This window comes from Oenanthe melanoleuca, chromosome 18, assembly GCF_029582105.1.
Source record: "Oenanthe melanoleuca isolate GR-GAL-2019-014 chromosome 18, OMel1.0, whole genome shotgun sequence".
Classification (NCBI taxonomy): domain Eukaryota; kingdom Metazoa; phylum Chordata; class Aves; order Passeriformes; family Muscicapidae; genus Oenanthe; species Oenanthe melanoleuca.
The window spans coordinates 7,070,283-7,086,832 of NC_079351.1; the positions used below are offsets into that span (position 1 = coordinate 7,070,283).

At 53.4% G+C, this 16,550-nt stretch overlaps 1 protein-coding gene across 1 annotated transcript; it reads right to left on the bottom strand.

The window, feature by feature from the left end:
* Positions 1-9,589: 9,589 nt before the first annotated feature.
* FOXJ1 (forkhead box J1) lies at positions 9,590-16,101 on the bottom strand. The gene is made up of 3 exons (XM_056505869.1): positions 15,847-16,101; positions 14,618-15,159; positions 9,590-11,983 (listed from the first exon to the last, which is right to left on the bottom strand). The coding sequence occupies exons 2-3, from the start codon at positions 15,104-15,106 to the stop codon at positions 11,171-11,173; spliced, it is 1,302 nt and encodes a 433-aa protein (XP_056361844.1). The 5' UTR covers positions 15,107-15,159; positions 15,847-16,101; the 3' UTR covers positions 9,590-11,170.
* Positions 16,102-16,550: the final 449 nt, after the last annotated feature.

The following is a 16,550-nucleotide window of genomic DNA, read 5'->3' on the forward strand; positions in this document are numbered from 1 at the left end:
TAAAATTTTCTTAAGAGAGGATATTCCTTGATGTTTGATCTTTGTGTACTTTCAAGCCTAATCAACAATAAAGGATATTTAATCCACGAAAGACAGAATAGCCAACAAGTTCTAAGGGATGTCCAGGCGTTAGAAAAACAAATTGCTTATTGGTAGAATTGCCTTGTTAATATTTAGGTTTTGACATTTTTAAATTATCTCAGACTTAAAGGTAGGTTAACAAGCTTGGGGAGAAGGATGTACTACTGGTAGTGGACACAAAGAATGCAGAATTTATGGGCCATGAGGACATTTAGCAGAACCTCCAAGTAAAGGAAGAAACTTATAAAACTAACTCAGCAATTGGGCTGAATCAGCTCTGACTAACTGTGATTCCAGCAGGGGCAGATCCAAGAAACCCATTAACCCAAAAGAAGAGAAAAACTGAGCACGTGGACTAATTAGCATGGCAAATGAGAGAATAATTTCCCAACAGACGATAGAATAATAATTAATAAGAGAACTATGTAACTTGTAGCAAATTAACATAAATTCCTTTGTTTGCTAAAATGTATAAATAGTAAAAGGTTTTGATAGTTGTCATGGCTTGATTTGTGGAATCTCAACAATCACCCAGGCTTGTACAGCTCTGAAACAAATAATCAGTGTCTCTTTTGAGTGTGTCATAATTGGCTTATCACACTGGGGTTAACAAATCCAAATTTGTGCACAACAGGTGTGGAGGGAGAATCCAGGGCTTTGAGCTCAGGGAAATGAAATTATAGAAATGTGAGTGTGAATTGTGTCAGCCCACCCCTGTCCTGCATCCACTTTCTAGGGAAAAAGGTTATCCCACAGGGGAGCTGCCCCCGGAGGCACAGGGGGGATATCACACACTGGGGGTTTCACACACTGGGGGTTTCACACCCTGGGTCTGCATCCCCCTAACCCACCCCAAGCCCAGAGCTGGTTCTCCAGCACCTGCAGGTTCTCCAGCCCCAGCTCCCACTGTCCTGTTCCGCTCCAAGGGTCCTGCCAGGCACAGGGACCGCTGTGTGCCCATCTGTCTTCCCCTTGTCAAACCACCCCAAGCCCCAGAAAGAAGCTCTTTTTTAATTCAGCAATGGATTGCACAACCCACCCTGTCCTGCTGCCCATGGATGTGCCCAAGCTCTGGCTCTGTTTTCCCTGGGTGGCCACAACTGCCTGCCTGTGTTTTGTGGGGATGTCTGATAAAGGGAATCTTGAGGGTATAACAGAGAAAATCCCAGTCCAGTCTCAGTACCCAGCACTTTTTGTGCTTCCCCACACTGTGCTGGTGTGAATGGGAAATATCTTTCACTGAACAGCAGATCCATCCCTTTCTTTACAGCATTCCATGCTCTTTCTGCCAGCACTCACCCCTTCATTCAAAGGGCAGCCAGGAACCTTCCTTGGGGAGCAGTCGTGTGTGTTTCACCCAATAATACTGTTTATTTCCTGAAAACCTACCAGAAAGGCTCCCTCACCCTCTATGGAGCGACAGTCCCTTAGAGCAAAGTGGGATAGATACACCCACCCCACATGCCAGCTGCGTGGGGTGATAAGGAGTGAACAAATGTACAGGAATAAATGCACAGCATTGTGTAAAAACTGCTGGTGAGGTGCAGCACCGCATCCAAGAGGAAGCAGCAGAGGAAAAAAAAAAAAAAAAAAAAAAAAAAAGAATGCTGGTCAAACGTAAAGAGTCCAAAGCGCTATTTTGGGTGAAAGGAAAAAGAAAGGGTGTAAATGCTGCAGTTTGAGCGTGTGTTAAAACAAAGCAAAGCGCACTGGGCTGGGGATCCCGCCAGGACACGGCGGGCAGGTCCCCAGCAGCGGGAGCAGCCGGCGGAGCGGCGGCTCCGGGACAATCCCGCTCCTTCCCTTCCCTTCCCTTCCTTCCCTTCCCGCCGCTGCTCCCGCCCGCGGCACCGCCAGCCGCGTCCCGCGGGCACCGACACGCTGTCCGCGCCACGGCTGCCGCGGGGACACGCGGTGACGGCTGTGGGGACATGGTGGTGACTACCATGGGGACACAGAGGTGACTGCCATAGTGGCATAGCAGTGACAGCCGTGGGCACACAGCGGTGACTGCCGTGGGGACACTGCAGTGACTGCCGTGGGAACACTGCGGTGACTGCCGTGGTCACACAGCGGTGACAGCAGTGGGGACACGGCGATGACAGCTGCGGGGACACGGCAGTCACTGCCATGGGGACACAGAGGTGACTGCCATAGTGGCATAGCAGTGACAGCCGTGGGGACACAGCGGTGACTGCCGTAGTGGCACAGCAGTGACAGCCGTGGGCACACAGCGGTGACTGCCGTGGTGGCACAGCGGTGACTGCCGTGGGGACACTGTGGTGACGGCCGTGGGGACACTGTGGTGACGGCCGTGGTCACACAGCGGTGACAGCAGTGGGGACACGGCGATGACAGCTGCGGGGACACGGCAGTCACGGCCGTGGGGACACTGTGGTGACGGCCGTGGTCACACAGCGGTGACAGCAGTGGGGACACGGCGATGACAGCTGCGGGGACACGGCAGTCACTGCCATGGGGACACAGAGGTGACTGCCGTGGGGACACTGCAGTGACAGCCGTGGGCACACAGCAGTGGCTGCCGTGGTCACACAGCGGTGACAGCCGTGGGGACACTGCAGTGACAGCCGTGGGCACACAGCAGTGGCTGCCGTGGTCACACAGCGGTGACTGCCGTGGGGACACTGCAGTGACAGCCGTGGGGACACTGCAGTGGCTGCCGTGGGCACACAGCGGTGACAGCCGTGGGCACACAGCAGTGGCTGCCGTGGTCACACAGCGGTGACACAGCCGTGGGGACACTGCAGTGGCTGCCGTGGTCACACAGCGGTGACACAGCCGTGGGCTGCGGGAATGCTGAGTCACCTTCTGCTTCCCCTCCGTGAGGCTCAGAGCCTCTTCTCCCCCACCGCAGAAAGGGTTTCCACTGTCAGCACGGGCACAGAAGGTGGAAACGTTCATCCGATGAGCCTAACTAAGGATCGCACCCTCAGCGCAGTGCTCACTTGGGGGCTGGTGTGGTAATTAAAGAGTTAACGAGTCCTTTTTAGTGCAGTTTCTGAGCAAAAGTGGTTCCAGTGCTCCGAACCCCGAGGCACCGGCTCGGATCGGGGGGTGGAGGCTGCGGGGTCCGAACACGGCACCGCTCTGTTGATCAGCAACGGGAGTTTTCACCGCCACAGGCATGAGGAAGTGGCACCTGCTGGTGGGGACGTGACAGTCACTTCTCTCCGAGGACAAGGTGTTCAGGGCGTTGGCCACCCAAAATGCCACAGCAAAGAGAACAGAGCCTGATTAGCAGGAGGGGAAACTGAGGCAGAGAAGGGTTTTGCTTTGCCTGTTCAGGGCTTGGCACCGAATTGCTGGATAGACACAGACGTCCCCCAGATTCCTGTTTCTACTGATTGCCTTTATAGTGGCAAAGGTGATCGCACAAGAGTGTGACCTTGACAAGATTTGGAGAAATTAATCGTAGTTCTTAAAGCAGGGGCTTTCTGTTTGCTGTATTAGGGCTTGGTACTGCCAACCCCAGGAACAGCTCCTACTTAAAATATAGTGCCATTTTATAAATAAATTTAAAAAATATTTTATTGCTAAAGAAATGAATTATGACTGCTCTTGCTTCCTACTGGTAGGGTTAATCCTGCTCCTGCAACAGAGGATGGTGGGGGGGGATGCTGGGGATGCAACAGGGCAGCAGCATTCCCGAGCCACAGGAGCTGCCTGAGCATCCAGTGAGGGCAAAACAAGATTAATGCAGCCAGGAGACTCCAGAATGGCTTTGCATTTGATGTAGTAGAGGAGAGAGATCAGAGTATGGAGGAATCAGGATTAACATAAATTTACAAACCTTCCATTCTGAGCTGCAGGGCTGTCCTGGGCTGTGTTACCCCATGGTGGGACCCACCAGTACCCCAGGAACACTGCAGGAACACTTGGGAACACTTTCACTGGTGCTCCCTCCTCCCTAGACACAGCCTGTTCTGTCTCCCCTCAGGTCAGCTGAACAGAAAAAGTCATAAATCTCAGTCAAATTAATCTTCAGACAGAAAACCAATAGCTCTGAGCTGCCTGACAAGCCCCCAGTTTTCCCTTCCAGGAGGGGTTATAAGCAGGTAGCCCCTGGAAAAGGGAGTGAGTGTGCATAGACAGGGTATGGGATGCACCCAGGCACATTCCCTTGGCTGTTGTGTGTCCATGAACTTGAAGGGATGAGACAGGAACCAAATCCACCACAGGACTTTGCCTCCCTAGTAACGCCTGAGCCCTTCTGACTTTGCTTTGATCCTGACCTGGGTCCAGAGCACTGCAATGTGCCACAGGGATGTGCACTGCTCCTGGAAAACCAGGTCTGTGTGGGACAAGGGCAGGGCTTGGGCTCCAGCAGCTTCCCAGCCGTTTCTGAGCAGGGCCATGCCAGCCTTGCTGCTGCAGGGAAGGACATGGCACAGCTGGAATTGCCCTGAAACAGTGCCTAGCAGGGAAATCCCTCAACAGCCCTCCCTGCTCCTTGCAGGAAGGAGCTCAAGGCAATCAGCTCTTCAAGGCTGGCCCCAGAAGCCCCCCCAAGCCTTCAGCTATCACAGACCCAAGCTGTGCTCTCCTTCCCTCTGGCTTTATTTGCAGAGGGAATTAAGGTCCTGCTGGGAAAACCTCCCCTGTGCTCTGGTAACTGCCTGCAGAGCCAGCTCTAAATGGCTTTTTGTAAATGAAAACTCAGGATTAACGAGGTTCCCCTCATCACTGTTTGCTTAATGCTCTGCCAGAGTGAGGGGAGCAGGATAGAGACCCCCTGCTCTGGGCAAGCCCCTGGGGCCACCAAGGAGCTGGCACGTACTGGGGACCTGCAAGGTGCCACCCAGCACATGGCAGGGCATCCCTGGAGCAGGAGGTTCCCTGATGGGTTTGGGATGGGTGGGATGTGTGTGCACGTAGCAGGGGACTTGGTCCAGGGGACAGGGCAGCTCCAGGGCACTGTGTTTGGTGAGCTGGGGGCTGGGCTGGGGATGATGCTCATTTTCTTCCTACAGCACGTTGCTGGGGAAGGAAGGGGGGTGTTTGCCATGTGGGTTGGTGCTGGGCACACATCCCCCACGTGACAGGAATGGGGAGGCCATGCAGGGCTGCAGGAATTCACTCAGGGATGGCAAGGAGCTGCCCAGGGGTCTGCTGAGGGGTACAGGTCCAATGAACCCTGTGCAGAGGGGATTCTCCTCAGCCATCCCTGTCAGCCTGCAGCAGGGCAAGGGGCTCCTGCCTCTGTCTGCTGCACTCCCAGGGACTGGAGCCACCAAAGCCGCCCTGCACAGCTCTGACCTTTGGATGTTTGCACATTCCTGCCTGTTAATGTGTCTCATAACCAAAAGCTGCCAGGATGCAGCATTACTCCCCCAGCACTTGCCAGGCTGCCCCCTCCCATTCCCCAGCTGAGAACTGGCACTGGCCCCGTGCTGGGTGGGAGCACGGGCTCCCCAAAAGAGCAAAACCTGCCTCTGGGAGGAGTGGTGAGCATCCCACCCCTTGACACCAGCGAGCCCCACATGCTCCCAGAGCTCCTGGGGCAGGCAGCACTCACCTCTCCCAGCCAGGCATGGGGAAAAGGATCAACAGCCTGGGAGCAGAGCCGTGCTGCCACCGGCTGCCAGGCTGGCACACTGCCAGGCCAAATTCCTTGTGATTTCTAGGTCAACACCCGCCTCTCGTAATGCCCTGAGCCTCCTGCTGCCTGTGCCAGCCTCCAGCCCAGCGATCCCTGTGCACAGGACAGGAGCATCCCAAAGGATCCACACCTGCCACTGCTCATCCTGGCTGGGCCCATCTGTAACCCCCGAATATTTGGCCCTCATTGCTCCAAACTGGGCCATTCCCCAAATGCCTGGCTCTGCCCACAGCATCACCCAGAGGAGAGCTGTGTTCAGGAAGTGCACAGCCTGCCCCTGTTTCCACCCCTTTTGAGGGGTTTAAGGCCCATGCCAAGGAGTCAGACACCAAAGGAATGTGTTTGCTTTGGATTTCTAAAGCCATTTTCTCACTGTCATGATGGCAGTGAAAAAAAAAACACCCCACAATCTCAAGATATGGGATGGTCCTAACGCTCCAAACCTGGAAATAAATCACCTGGAAAAACAGCCTTTGTAAAGAAATCCCCGAGGCCCTGCTGGTTGTTTGCAAACCGGCCAAGTTTCGACCTTGGCATGACGTGGTTTCCCAAAGCAGGAGGCGATGCTGGCACGGCTCCAGCAGCTCAGCCCCTGCACTGGGGAGCTGGATGTGCCCCCCATGCCTACAGGGACCCCTTTCCATGGCATGGACAGGGCTGGAGGAGCAGGAGCCCCTAGCTGGGCATGCATGGAGGGGCAGTGGGGCTGAGGAGGAGGAGGAGGAAGGGGCAGCCGAGCGTGTCCGTGTGCCAGCTCTTACGCAGGGGCTGTTGCATTGTGGCAGCCACAGGACAAGCCCCAGCCTGCCTGGACATTGTGCCAGCTGGGAACAGCCACTGGCAACGGCCACTGACCCATCCCGGGGCTCCCTGGGGCACAGAGGGACCTGGGCACCCCGGGGGACTCCTGCTGGATGTGCTCCCCCACGGCAGAGGGTGCACACCCACACACCGCACATCAACAGGGCTGAAATAGGTGCAGGCGTGCTCCAAGAGTTCTGCCGAGATCATGGGGATAAACCCACGTCAGCCCTGCCTCGGTTTGCCCATCCGGGGTGTGTGAGTGCCGCTGGGCTCTGCTGGCAGTGCCAGGTCACTGCTGGAAAAGCAGGGCAGGGGCTCTGTCCCCCCTCTGCTCTCAGAGCCGCCGCCCCCAGCGCCCTGCAGAGGGGTTTGCATCCAGCCTGACCCCGGCAAAGCCATCGAGTCCAGCCCTGGGGCTCAGCACAGCCTGTCTGGAGTTTGCTGTGGCACCTCCAGCCCATCAGGTGTGAAACACTAAAATATCAGCACAGGGCAGGGAGACCCTGAGCTGTCCCCAGGCCCTGCCTTGTGTGAGTGCCAGGCTGCCCCAGCACCATCCCCATCCCATCCCCACCTGCTGTTCCAAGAACATCTCCTGTCCGAGTGTGGTTCCCAAGAGCTTTCATGTCCACATGAACTCCTGGATGCATGTTTGGGAACCTGGTTTTTCCCAAACTTTGGAGGTTCATTCATTGCTATGCAAGGCGAGTCCATTCCCTACCCTCCTCCATCCTGTTTCTCCCTTCTCCCCCCTCACCACTTCAACTATCCCAGCCTAGGATGTTAAAACGGGCTGAATTTTTTACCATGAGAGGGGGGAAAAATTTTTAGAAATCTGGGGATGAAGAGAGAACCCATGAGCTGTGACCTCCTCCAAATTCAAGGCACCAAATCCACACAAGGAAAACAAAAGGCAGCGAGATTAGCATTTCCAAACAGAGCAGAGATGGCCCCAATCTTTGAGCTGTTTATTCTAGGGTTGATTTTCAATATTTAGGATGATTAGCAAGTGAAAGCCGGCTGTTGCCAGAATGGCTCCATGCCAGCCCCACACTCAATGGAGGGAAAAGAAAGACACGGCAAGAAAGGGAGAGAAAAGAAGGGCTTATGTGTATATTTTTTTTCTCCTTCTGTGAACGGGAGATTGGTTTGAGGTGTCAATGTTTGCCCATCAGGGAGGGATGATGGATGAGGGGACGGCTAAGGAAATAGCAGAAATAAATAATAAAGGAATAATTGCCATGTTCTTAATAACCAGCTGGGGAAGGACCTTGCTAGGGCAGCAAGCTGAGCTTGCAGAGAGTTTTTGGAGCTGAGTTCCTCCCAAACCCTCTTTGGTTTGTGCTGGTGGGTGAGATTTTCCCGTTTACAATACAATAAATCTTCTTCTATGTTGAATATTCTAATTTCCACTAACCAGTCTAATACAAGATACAAATCCTACAGCATTTACATACAGCCTATAAGAATCATTACATTACCATAATGTGTTGTACTTTAAACCCTAAAAACTACTCTTTGGAGCCCTTCTGCCAAGCTAGCAGGGTCTTCTCTGATTTTGGAGCTGCTCTCCAGCAGCAGGCATTGTTCTATCAAGAAGGGATTACTTTCCTGGCCATCCTATTGTCTTCTAGTTATTTAGTAACTAAGGTTTAGTATCCCAAAGATGGCTCTCATTTCAATCTCGCTTATAGTTTCCATATTCTCACAATCTTTTGCTAGGCAATCATATTATAAGGTTTTCCTGTTTCATCCTTCCCAACACCCAGCCCCAGCCCCGCTGCCACCAGCAAGCCCGGGCAGGTCCGAGGTCCTGACCTCCCTGCTGGCACCCAGCTCAGCCCCGAGCACAGCCGGGCTTTGTGTCCCGCCCCTGGGAAGAGATGCCACCTCCCAGAGCAACTCCTGCACCTCCTGAAAAAACACCCCCCCCTCCAAACTATCCCACTCAAAGAAAGGAAAATTCACGTCCAAGTCGGTTTGGTTGCTTTCAGCTGCTGAACAAAACCGGGTTGTTTCAGGCCTCGCCTGGTGTGTGCTTTATATTCACCCTTTCTCACTTTAAACCCCTCCACTGGCTCCGGCAGGCTGGAATATTTTTTCCTGGCAAGGTTGCTTTTTTCAGTCCCCTGGCAGGGTGGGGATGCTGGAGGCTTCTGTTTTCCAGGGGGTTTGAAAACAGTACTACGTGTTTGTGCCTTGCAAAACAAATTAAACAAGTGGTCTGAGGGACAGGAGGAGTGCCAGGTTTTGCAGCCCTGAAGTGCCACCAGTACTGGGGTGGGGAAGAAGGGAGCAGCTCTTCCAGTGCTTCCAACAAGGAGCTGAGAGGAGGAGAAGCCAGGACAAGGAATTCCTTAATGCCCTCTGGTATTCATGGCCCCCAACATCCCAAAGCTGAAAGGAAAGCCCAGAAATGCTGCTAAATCCCCCCTCAGACACATCAAAGCTGTTCCCCCAGGGATAAACCCACCTTTTCCCAAGGTCAGCATCCTGCCTTCCAGCACCAAGCACACACAGACCAAGGCAATAACCTGAGCCCAGGTTATTTTGGGTTGAGATTGGCTGGATTGGGAGCAGCTGTATCAGCTCTGGCTGCTGCAGTGCCTGGTGCTGAGGGGATCCAGTAGATCCCTGGGGAGCTGATAGGGGCTGTGTCCTCACAGCAGGAAAATGGGATATGCAGGAGTGGGTGCACCCAAAGCACCAGGCTGGAGGAGCCCCAGGCAGGGGCTGCAGAGGGATCTCTGTGCAGCTCTTCTCCCCACCCTGTACCCAAAAGGGCTCTGAGAGCATCTCCAGGGCTGGGTGAGACACAGCACAAGCAGAGGCACCTGTCAGCCCCAGGAGCTCCCTGCAGGAAAGGCCATTCCCAGATTAAGAAGCTCTCAGGACACCAGGCATGGCCAGCCTTGTGTGTGTGACCACTGTCTCACTGGCTCATGCCTCAGTTTCCCCACAGGGAATTTGCACAGTTGTGCAAGTGGGTGGGAGCTCCTGTGTCCTGGGACTGGGTTTACAAGCAGGGCTGGGATGGGGAAAGGAAACAAGGAGACAAAAGGGTTTTTTTCTTCTTTTCTTCTTTTTTTCTTTATTATTATTTTTTAAAATTTGTAAATAACTCTGCATGAAAAAAGTTAAATTGCACAAGTATTTCTGTAGTTTTCCAACATAATCCCCAAAGCAGGAAAACAGAAGAAAAATAGCAAGTAAAAAGAAACACTGTCAATACAAACAACTACACAGACCCCAAAGCCTCCCTAAGTGCTTTTGTAACCAAAACAAAATCTACTTACAATCTTCCATTTCTTTTGCCAAGTCTAAGACACACCACTAAAATTCCAGCTTCTACTTGTTCCTACCTAATGGCTGCTCTACCTCTCACAGCAAAGCAGAGGCAAAGAATCTGGTTCTTGAGAGCTTCAAGTCAAGTTTCAGCAGAGTTTGGCTCTGCACACAAAATATTTCCAAGTGACCTTGCACCAACCAGCCACACTCCCACTGCACACTGAGCCAAAGGACCAAATCTTCTCTTTGTGTGGATCCCACTGTCTCTCCCTGGATGGGACTTCATTTCCACTGCTGTCCCCAGAGCCTGCTGCATGCACAGTCTTTGGTCTGAGCTCCTGCATGGAGCCTGAATGTGGATTTCTTTCCTCCTCAGTCCCACCTGGAGTGTTCAGTGTGGAGTGGCTCCATCACCACCAGCTGAGGGGTTTTCCTTGCACTCAGAGCCTGATGGAAGAGCTGGAGAAGCAAAGAGCAACAGTTCTGGACCAAAAAAGCAGAGAGGGGCTGTGTCAGTGGGTGAAAGAGAGGGTTCATGGTGCTCCAGACCCTTTGGCAACTGCAGCAAGGGTTTTGGGTACAAAAAAATACAAAAGGTTTTGGGAGCATCCCAGTCCCTGCTGCTCTTCTCCTGCCAGAGCCAATTCCTGGATTCTTCACAAAACCTGTTGGTGCAGGAGTCCTCTCTTGTGTGGTCTTGTTTTACAGAACAGTGAACACAAAACCTTTAAACAGTGAAAATATAAAACAACTCTCAAACTGCATTTCCAGTCTTCCCCGCCCCCCTTAAGAAATTCTAGTGCTAAAAAATATAGATTTCTTTGAATATATAATATATAATAGATTATATAAAAACATCTAAAGAGGCACACTTGCTGAGTTTACAAACCTTTTCTTCTTCCCTAGGCACAAGTCAGCTGGGATGTTGAACTCCAGAAGGGACCTGTATTTTCTTACCAGCTAATTATCACACTGTACCTACCAACTGCACTGAGACAGAAAAGGAAAGACAGAGAGAAACAGAAAGACAAAGAGGTGTGAAAATTGCACTTTAGTCTATCAAACCCTAAGCCACCAGGAATCTCTTAGATGGATTTCACAGGTAATTTCAGCCCTGATGGAAAACAACCCATCATAATTCACATTTCTTTTTTTTAAAGTAAAATGTAAAAAAATAAGTAGTGTTAACTTTCTTCTCTTGAGAAAATTAGAGACTTCTGAGGTGTCCTTTGGAGACACAGCAGGCAGTTCCTGGGGTGGTGGATTATTTCCCTGGTGTTTCTGGGAATAATGAAGCTGGTAAAAATCACCATGAGCATCTCTAGGAAATCTTGTCCCTTGCAAGTCCCAGCTTGGGGAGAGCATCCTACAAAAGCCTTACAAGAGGCGTGCCAGACTGCTCAGGTTGATGACATCTGCCAGCAAAGAGGCATCGATGTCTTCAAACACCTGGTCAATGTTGACACAGTTGGAGAGGTAATCGCTTGTCCCTTCGTCCCAGGGATGCTCCAAGAAAGTGGTGGCCATGAGGGTTTCGTTAAAGTCCAGGCTGTACTGGCTGGATTCGGTGACCACTTGTTCCTGCCCCTGGGGACACTCCATGTGCTGCCCTTGTCCTGTCCACTCCAGGTCGCACGCGACAGGGTTGATGGAAGGTGGCAGCTCCATATCCACCAGAGTGGAGAAATCTCCGTTGGGGTTGGTGTTAAAGACAGTTTCCCAGTCAAACACACCCTTGAGCGACCCCAGCTCAGTCTGCTCCTCCTGGGTCATCAGGGCCGAGCTGGGAAGCCGGGACAGCTTGGCCGCGGGCAGGGGCGAGGGCTGCTTGCGCTTCTGCCCCGCTTTGGCACCCGCCGGGCTCCAGCCCTGGCTGCTGCTGCTGCTGCTGCTGCTTTCCTCAAACTCTCGCAGCAGCTGCTGCGACGCCACCTGGGCCTCGAGGGCGTTGCTGGAGCTGCAGGGAGAAGCGGCCGGGCTGCCGAGGTGCCGTGATTCCTTCTGGGCTCTCCCGGAGAAGGCGGGGTGGATCTGCACCGGAGACATCCTCCGCTTCTTGTACGAGCCGTACTTGAGCCGGCTGGCATAGTAGGGGTCCAGCTTCCAAAAGCCACCTTTCCCCGGCTCGTCCTTCTCCCGAGGCACCTTGATGAAGGACTTGTTCAAGGACAGGTTGTGCCGGATGGAGTTCTGGAGCCAAAAGAGAAAGAAACCAAGGCTGAATGCTTGGACCTGCCTGCCTGGCTTGAGGTTCTCAGCAAGAATTTTTTGGAAAGCAAAGCAGAACTGGCAACATCCAGACATGCCATGCCCAGCAGAAAGTCCCTCAAACCCCTGAGTTTTCCCCCCTGACTCTCCAGCAGTTTTGCTGCCTCCTGTTTCATCCAGCCAAAGGTGGCAGGAGCCAAGGGGTTCAAGCTAGGGCTTGCCACCCAATGGGAAGCTTTTGGGCAGCTCTCCATGGCTGGAAATTTGGGCTATGGGGCCTTGGATTATGCAGAGGTTTGAATTGCTCCAGGCATGGAGCTAGGCTGGAGGAGGTTGGATCCTCCTTCATGCCAGGGAGGAAGAGGGGGGGTCTCTACACCCATGTGGCCACAGCCCTTTGACAAGGGGCAGCACATGGCAGCACCGTGGGGGGATGGCAATCAGGGCCCTGCTGGCATCCCCCAGTTCAACTGTGTCTATTGTTAGCGTTGAGAGGAAAATATTTGGACAAAACATAGGCACCATGCCTTCCCCCAGCCAGGCTGGCACAAGTCAGATGGGAGAACACGGAGAGACACGTGGGCTGTTCCACCCTGTGTGTCCCCAGAGGTGCCTCCTGGCCCAGGGAAGCTCGGTGTGAAATCACTGCATCTTCATCAGACATTGCTCAAATAAGCTGAGGGGAAAAAAAAAGGTGGGGGGTGGAAGAAAAGGAGGAGTTTCTGCTCCCATCAAGCTGCTCTGAAACCCTGAATGTGCCTGGAGTGATGTGAATAATCAGAAAGGAAACTCAGTTATTGGGTAAATAACCCAGCATTGGACTCCACAAAGCCAGGACTGTACTAAGAGATTGGATATGGTAGAGGTGGGTTTTTTTTTAATGTTGCCTGGATATCTTTATGCTTATTCATCCATAATCCGTAGTGCCAAATAGGAAAAACAAGGCTCAATTGCTTAGAGCTGTTGAAAAACATGCGCATGCACACACACACACACACACACACACACACACACAACAAAACCCTCCTCTGGGCTGGAGCTCCTTGGGTTTGTTGGCTCCTCTCCAAAGCACTCAGCTCCCACAGGAATATATCCATCTCCCCCCCAGACTATGGGTGGCATGACCTTTCCAGGCTGTCTTCACGTACGGGAATCGGGATAGGGGATGAGAACACAGCCTCAACAAGAAAGAAAAGAAAAAAAAAAAAGAGAAAGGAAGAAAAAAAAAGTGAAAAGAAACAAAAGATTTAAAAAAAAAAAAAGAAGAAGAAAAAAAAAAAAGAGAAGAAAGAAGAGGCAGGGACATAGATATTCCCCCACACAATCCAGGCTGTGGTAACTCCAATTTTACTGTGTAATGAAATTTTACAAGGATCAGAGGCTTGAAAGCTGAATTCTCTGCTGCCCATCTCTCCTCCCCATCCCAAACTTCACTCAGCCCAGGCTGAATTATTACTCAGCCGGTCAACATATTTATCATTCCTGCCTGCAACGGTCCAGGGTACCCCCTGCATCTCTGCAGAGAGGGATTGAAAACCTTCTTTCTTTTTTTAATGAACATTTAATTAAAAACGTTGTGAATGCCCAGCCATGAAGTGTGCAGGAGAAAGTCAACCTGCTGGCACCCAGCTCCTGCTTCCAAATCACTTCCATATGTCCTCTAAGAGGGGGACCAAGATGGGCCTGGAGGGGAACAGGAAAGGTTCCCTTCACCATGATGGGCTTCAAGAGCCACTGGAGACCCACCTGCCTGGAGAGAAGGTGGGCAATGCCTGGGCTTTGCAGTGGGGCTCTCCAGCCCTGCTTGGATGGGCACTGCCATCAAGATTAGTGACACACTGCGAATTTGGGATGGAAACAACCCCAGTGGAGGGATGAGCCCCCCAGGGTCGCCCAGCCCTGCCATATCCCAGAAAACCTCATGTGCCAGAGGTCTCCTCGTGTGGCAGAGGAGGGCAGTGAGCCAAGGTGGCTGGGAAAAGCCCCTGGGCTTCAGGCTGTCCCCAAAGCTGGTGAGCCTGGGGCTGTCCCCTCCCCACTGGGGACATGCTTGTGCTAGCTGGGGACAGCAGCTCGAGTTACCCACTCCTGGGCTTCCCTCTGCAGGTCCCACCAGCTCATCCCAGTGATGGAGCCTTCTTGGCCCGTCCCTGGGGCCAGGAGACCAGTACTCTGCCCTGCTTGGAAAGCAGCAGCAGCTCTGAACCTCCCCAGAGAGAGACTTGTCCAACAAGTCTCCATCCCTCTCCATGCCAGGAACATTCAACCTGGCAACTTCTCCATGTGTGCTCAACCCTGAGGGACTCAGAGAGCTCCAGGGATATAGGGACTGAGGCCTTTGCCTTAAAGCCAAGAGGAATCTCAGGTGCTAGGAGCCCAATGAGTACCTCCCTGTTCCCAAAATGGTCTTGGACTCCCCCAGAATGGCTCCTTCCCTCTGCCCCCCCTGTGGCCATGGCATTTATGCCCAGCCAAGTTCTTTCCCATTCCAGCCCTTCCCCACTGGTGGCTGGTGTCACTCTTTTCCCAGTGGGACCCAGCATCCCTGCAGGATGGAGGCTGTGGAAAGCCTGCTCAGCCCTGCAGGGAGAGTGGCCAGGGCTCCACATCTCCTACCTGCCAGGTGGGATCAGCGTGTCGGAAGTAGCAGAAGTTGTCAGTAATCCACTTGTAGATGGCAGAGAGGGTGATTTTGGGTTTATTGCTGGCTTCCATGGCCATGCAGATGAGGGTGGCATAGGAGTAGGGTGGCTTGACGTGAGGGTTGGTCTTGTAGTCGATGTCCCCTGCGAGGTGGGGGGGCACAGCCACGTCGTGGTGCGTGGTGGAGGAGGAGACGGGCGTGCAGGGAGTGTGGCGTGTGCCCTTGCAGGCCGGGTCAGCAGCCAGGGGCGAGCACGGGGACTCAAAATCAACCAGGCTGAACAGACTCTCACTCATGGTGCAACAGTCCTGGGGGTCTGAGCCAGAGTATAACTGAGGCAGGCCAGTCTGAGCCACTGTGAAGTCCCTCAGCCACATGAGGTCTGGCAGGCTGTCATCCAGGTCTTCCTCCACGCACTTCACTTTGCCCTTGGCTTTCGGCGCTCTGCTCGGCCACGCCATGCCTCCCTCTGCTCCTGCTGCACGTGAAGGGGAGGGAAGGGATGGGGCAGATCCTGCAATAACAACAGGGACAGGAGTGAGGCTCCCCAAGGTGCAGTCTCTCTCTGACAGCCAGGCAGGGCCAGCCCTGCGTGCTCCTGGAGCTGCTGGGTGAGACCCATCCCTGGTGTGCTGTGCAAGGGACCTGCAACACCTGCCCCGAGGGGCTTTAACGCCCTTGGACCTCGGGGAAATTCCCTCAGACTCCTACACCTCACTGATATGCTACCCAGCAAGCTCTTGCTGAGCAAAGAATTTGAAAAAAAACTCAACAAAAAAAACCCTCAAACAACCAAAATCCAGCCCTGCCATCCCACAAAGTGAGGTAGTTTCTTGGGAACCTACACCTCTGGATACCTGGCACTTACAGGATTAACTCTCAGCATTCCACACCGGAACAAAATACTTTAAAGTTTCTCTCGGTTTGGTGCCATTTCTGCTTTTACCTTTCCATGGTACCCAGAAACAACTCAGGGGGGGTTGGGGGAACAGGCGGGGTCCCACCCCAAGCACACCCTCAGTCAGAGCGAAGCGGCACCTCCGGACTTGGGGGAGTTCTGTGTGGGGGATGTGGATGTAAACCCGAAGTCCCGAATGTTTGGGCCAGGAGAGGCGCAGAACCAGAGCCGCACCCCCGTGCACACCCACTGCAGCTCGGGCCGTGCTGCCCTTCCCGTCCCGACCCCGCCGCATCCCCTTACCCCGTCCGGTGCTACAGGCAGAGTTCACCACAGGGTAAGAAGCTTCTGGAAAAACAGGAGACGGGAGGTAAAAACATAAAAAAATTTAAAAAAAAAATTAAAAAATTTTAAAAAAAGAGATGGGGGGAAGGAAAACAGAGAAGGCGAAGGAGAAGGCCGGTGGGTGCCGGTAGCCGTGCGGCCGCTGCGGTGTGCCCGGGCCGGGCCGTGCCCGCCGTGAGCCGCGCCGCCCCGCGCGCGTTAAGTAGCGGCTCCGGGAGGCTTCGCGCGTTGCCACGGCAACGCCCCGCCCCGTAAACATCCTCCGCGCACGCCATTGGCCCGCGCGTTGCCATGGGGACGGGGGGCGGGGCCCACCGATGCCGGGGGTCCCCGCGGCCGAGCCCCGCCGGGATGGGGAGTTTGGGGTGACCTCACCGCGGCTTTCAGCCTGTTCCCCAACACACCCCGAGCTGTTTCTGGGCACCACGGGAAGGTAAAAGCAGAAATGGCATCAAACCGAGAGAAGCTGGCTGCGAGGGGGGAGCTTTAAAGAATTTTGTCCTGGTGTGGAATGCTGGGAGTTAGTCCTGTGAGTGCCAGGTATCCAGAGGTGTGTGTTCCCAAGAAACTACCTCACTTTGTGGGATGGCAGGGCCGGATTTTGGTTGTTTGAGGTTTTCTTGTTGAGGGAGCTGTGAGAAAGCTGGAGAGGGACTTCTGAC

Coding starts and splice junctions, on each gene's coding strand:
- FOXJ1 (XM_056505869.1), bottom strand. CDS start 15,106: ATGGCGTGGCCGAGCAGAGCGCCGAAAGCCAAGGGCAAAGTGAAGTGC. Junction 11,984..14,617: donor ACGCTGATCCCACCTGGCAG/GTAGGAGATGTG, acceptor TTTTGGCTCCAG/AACTCCATCCGGCACAACCT.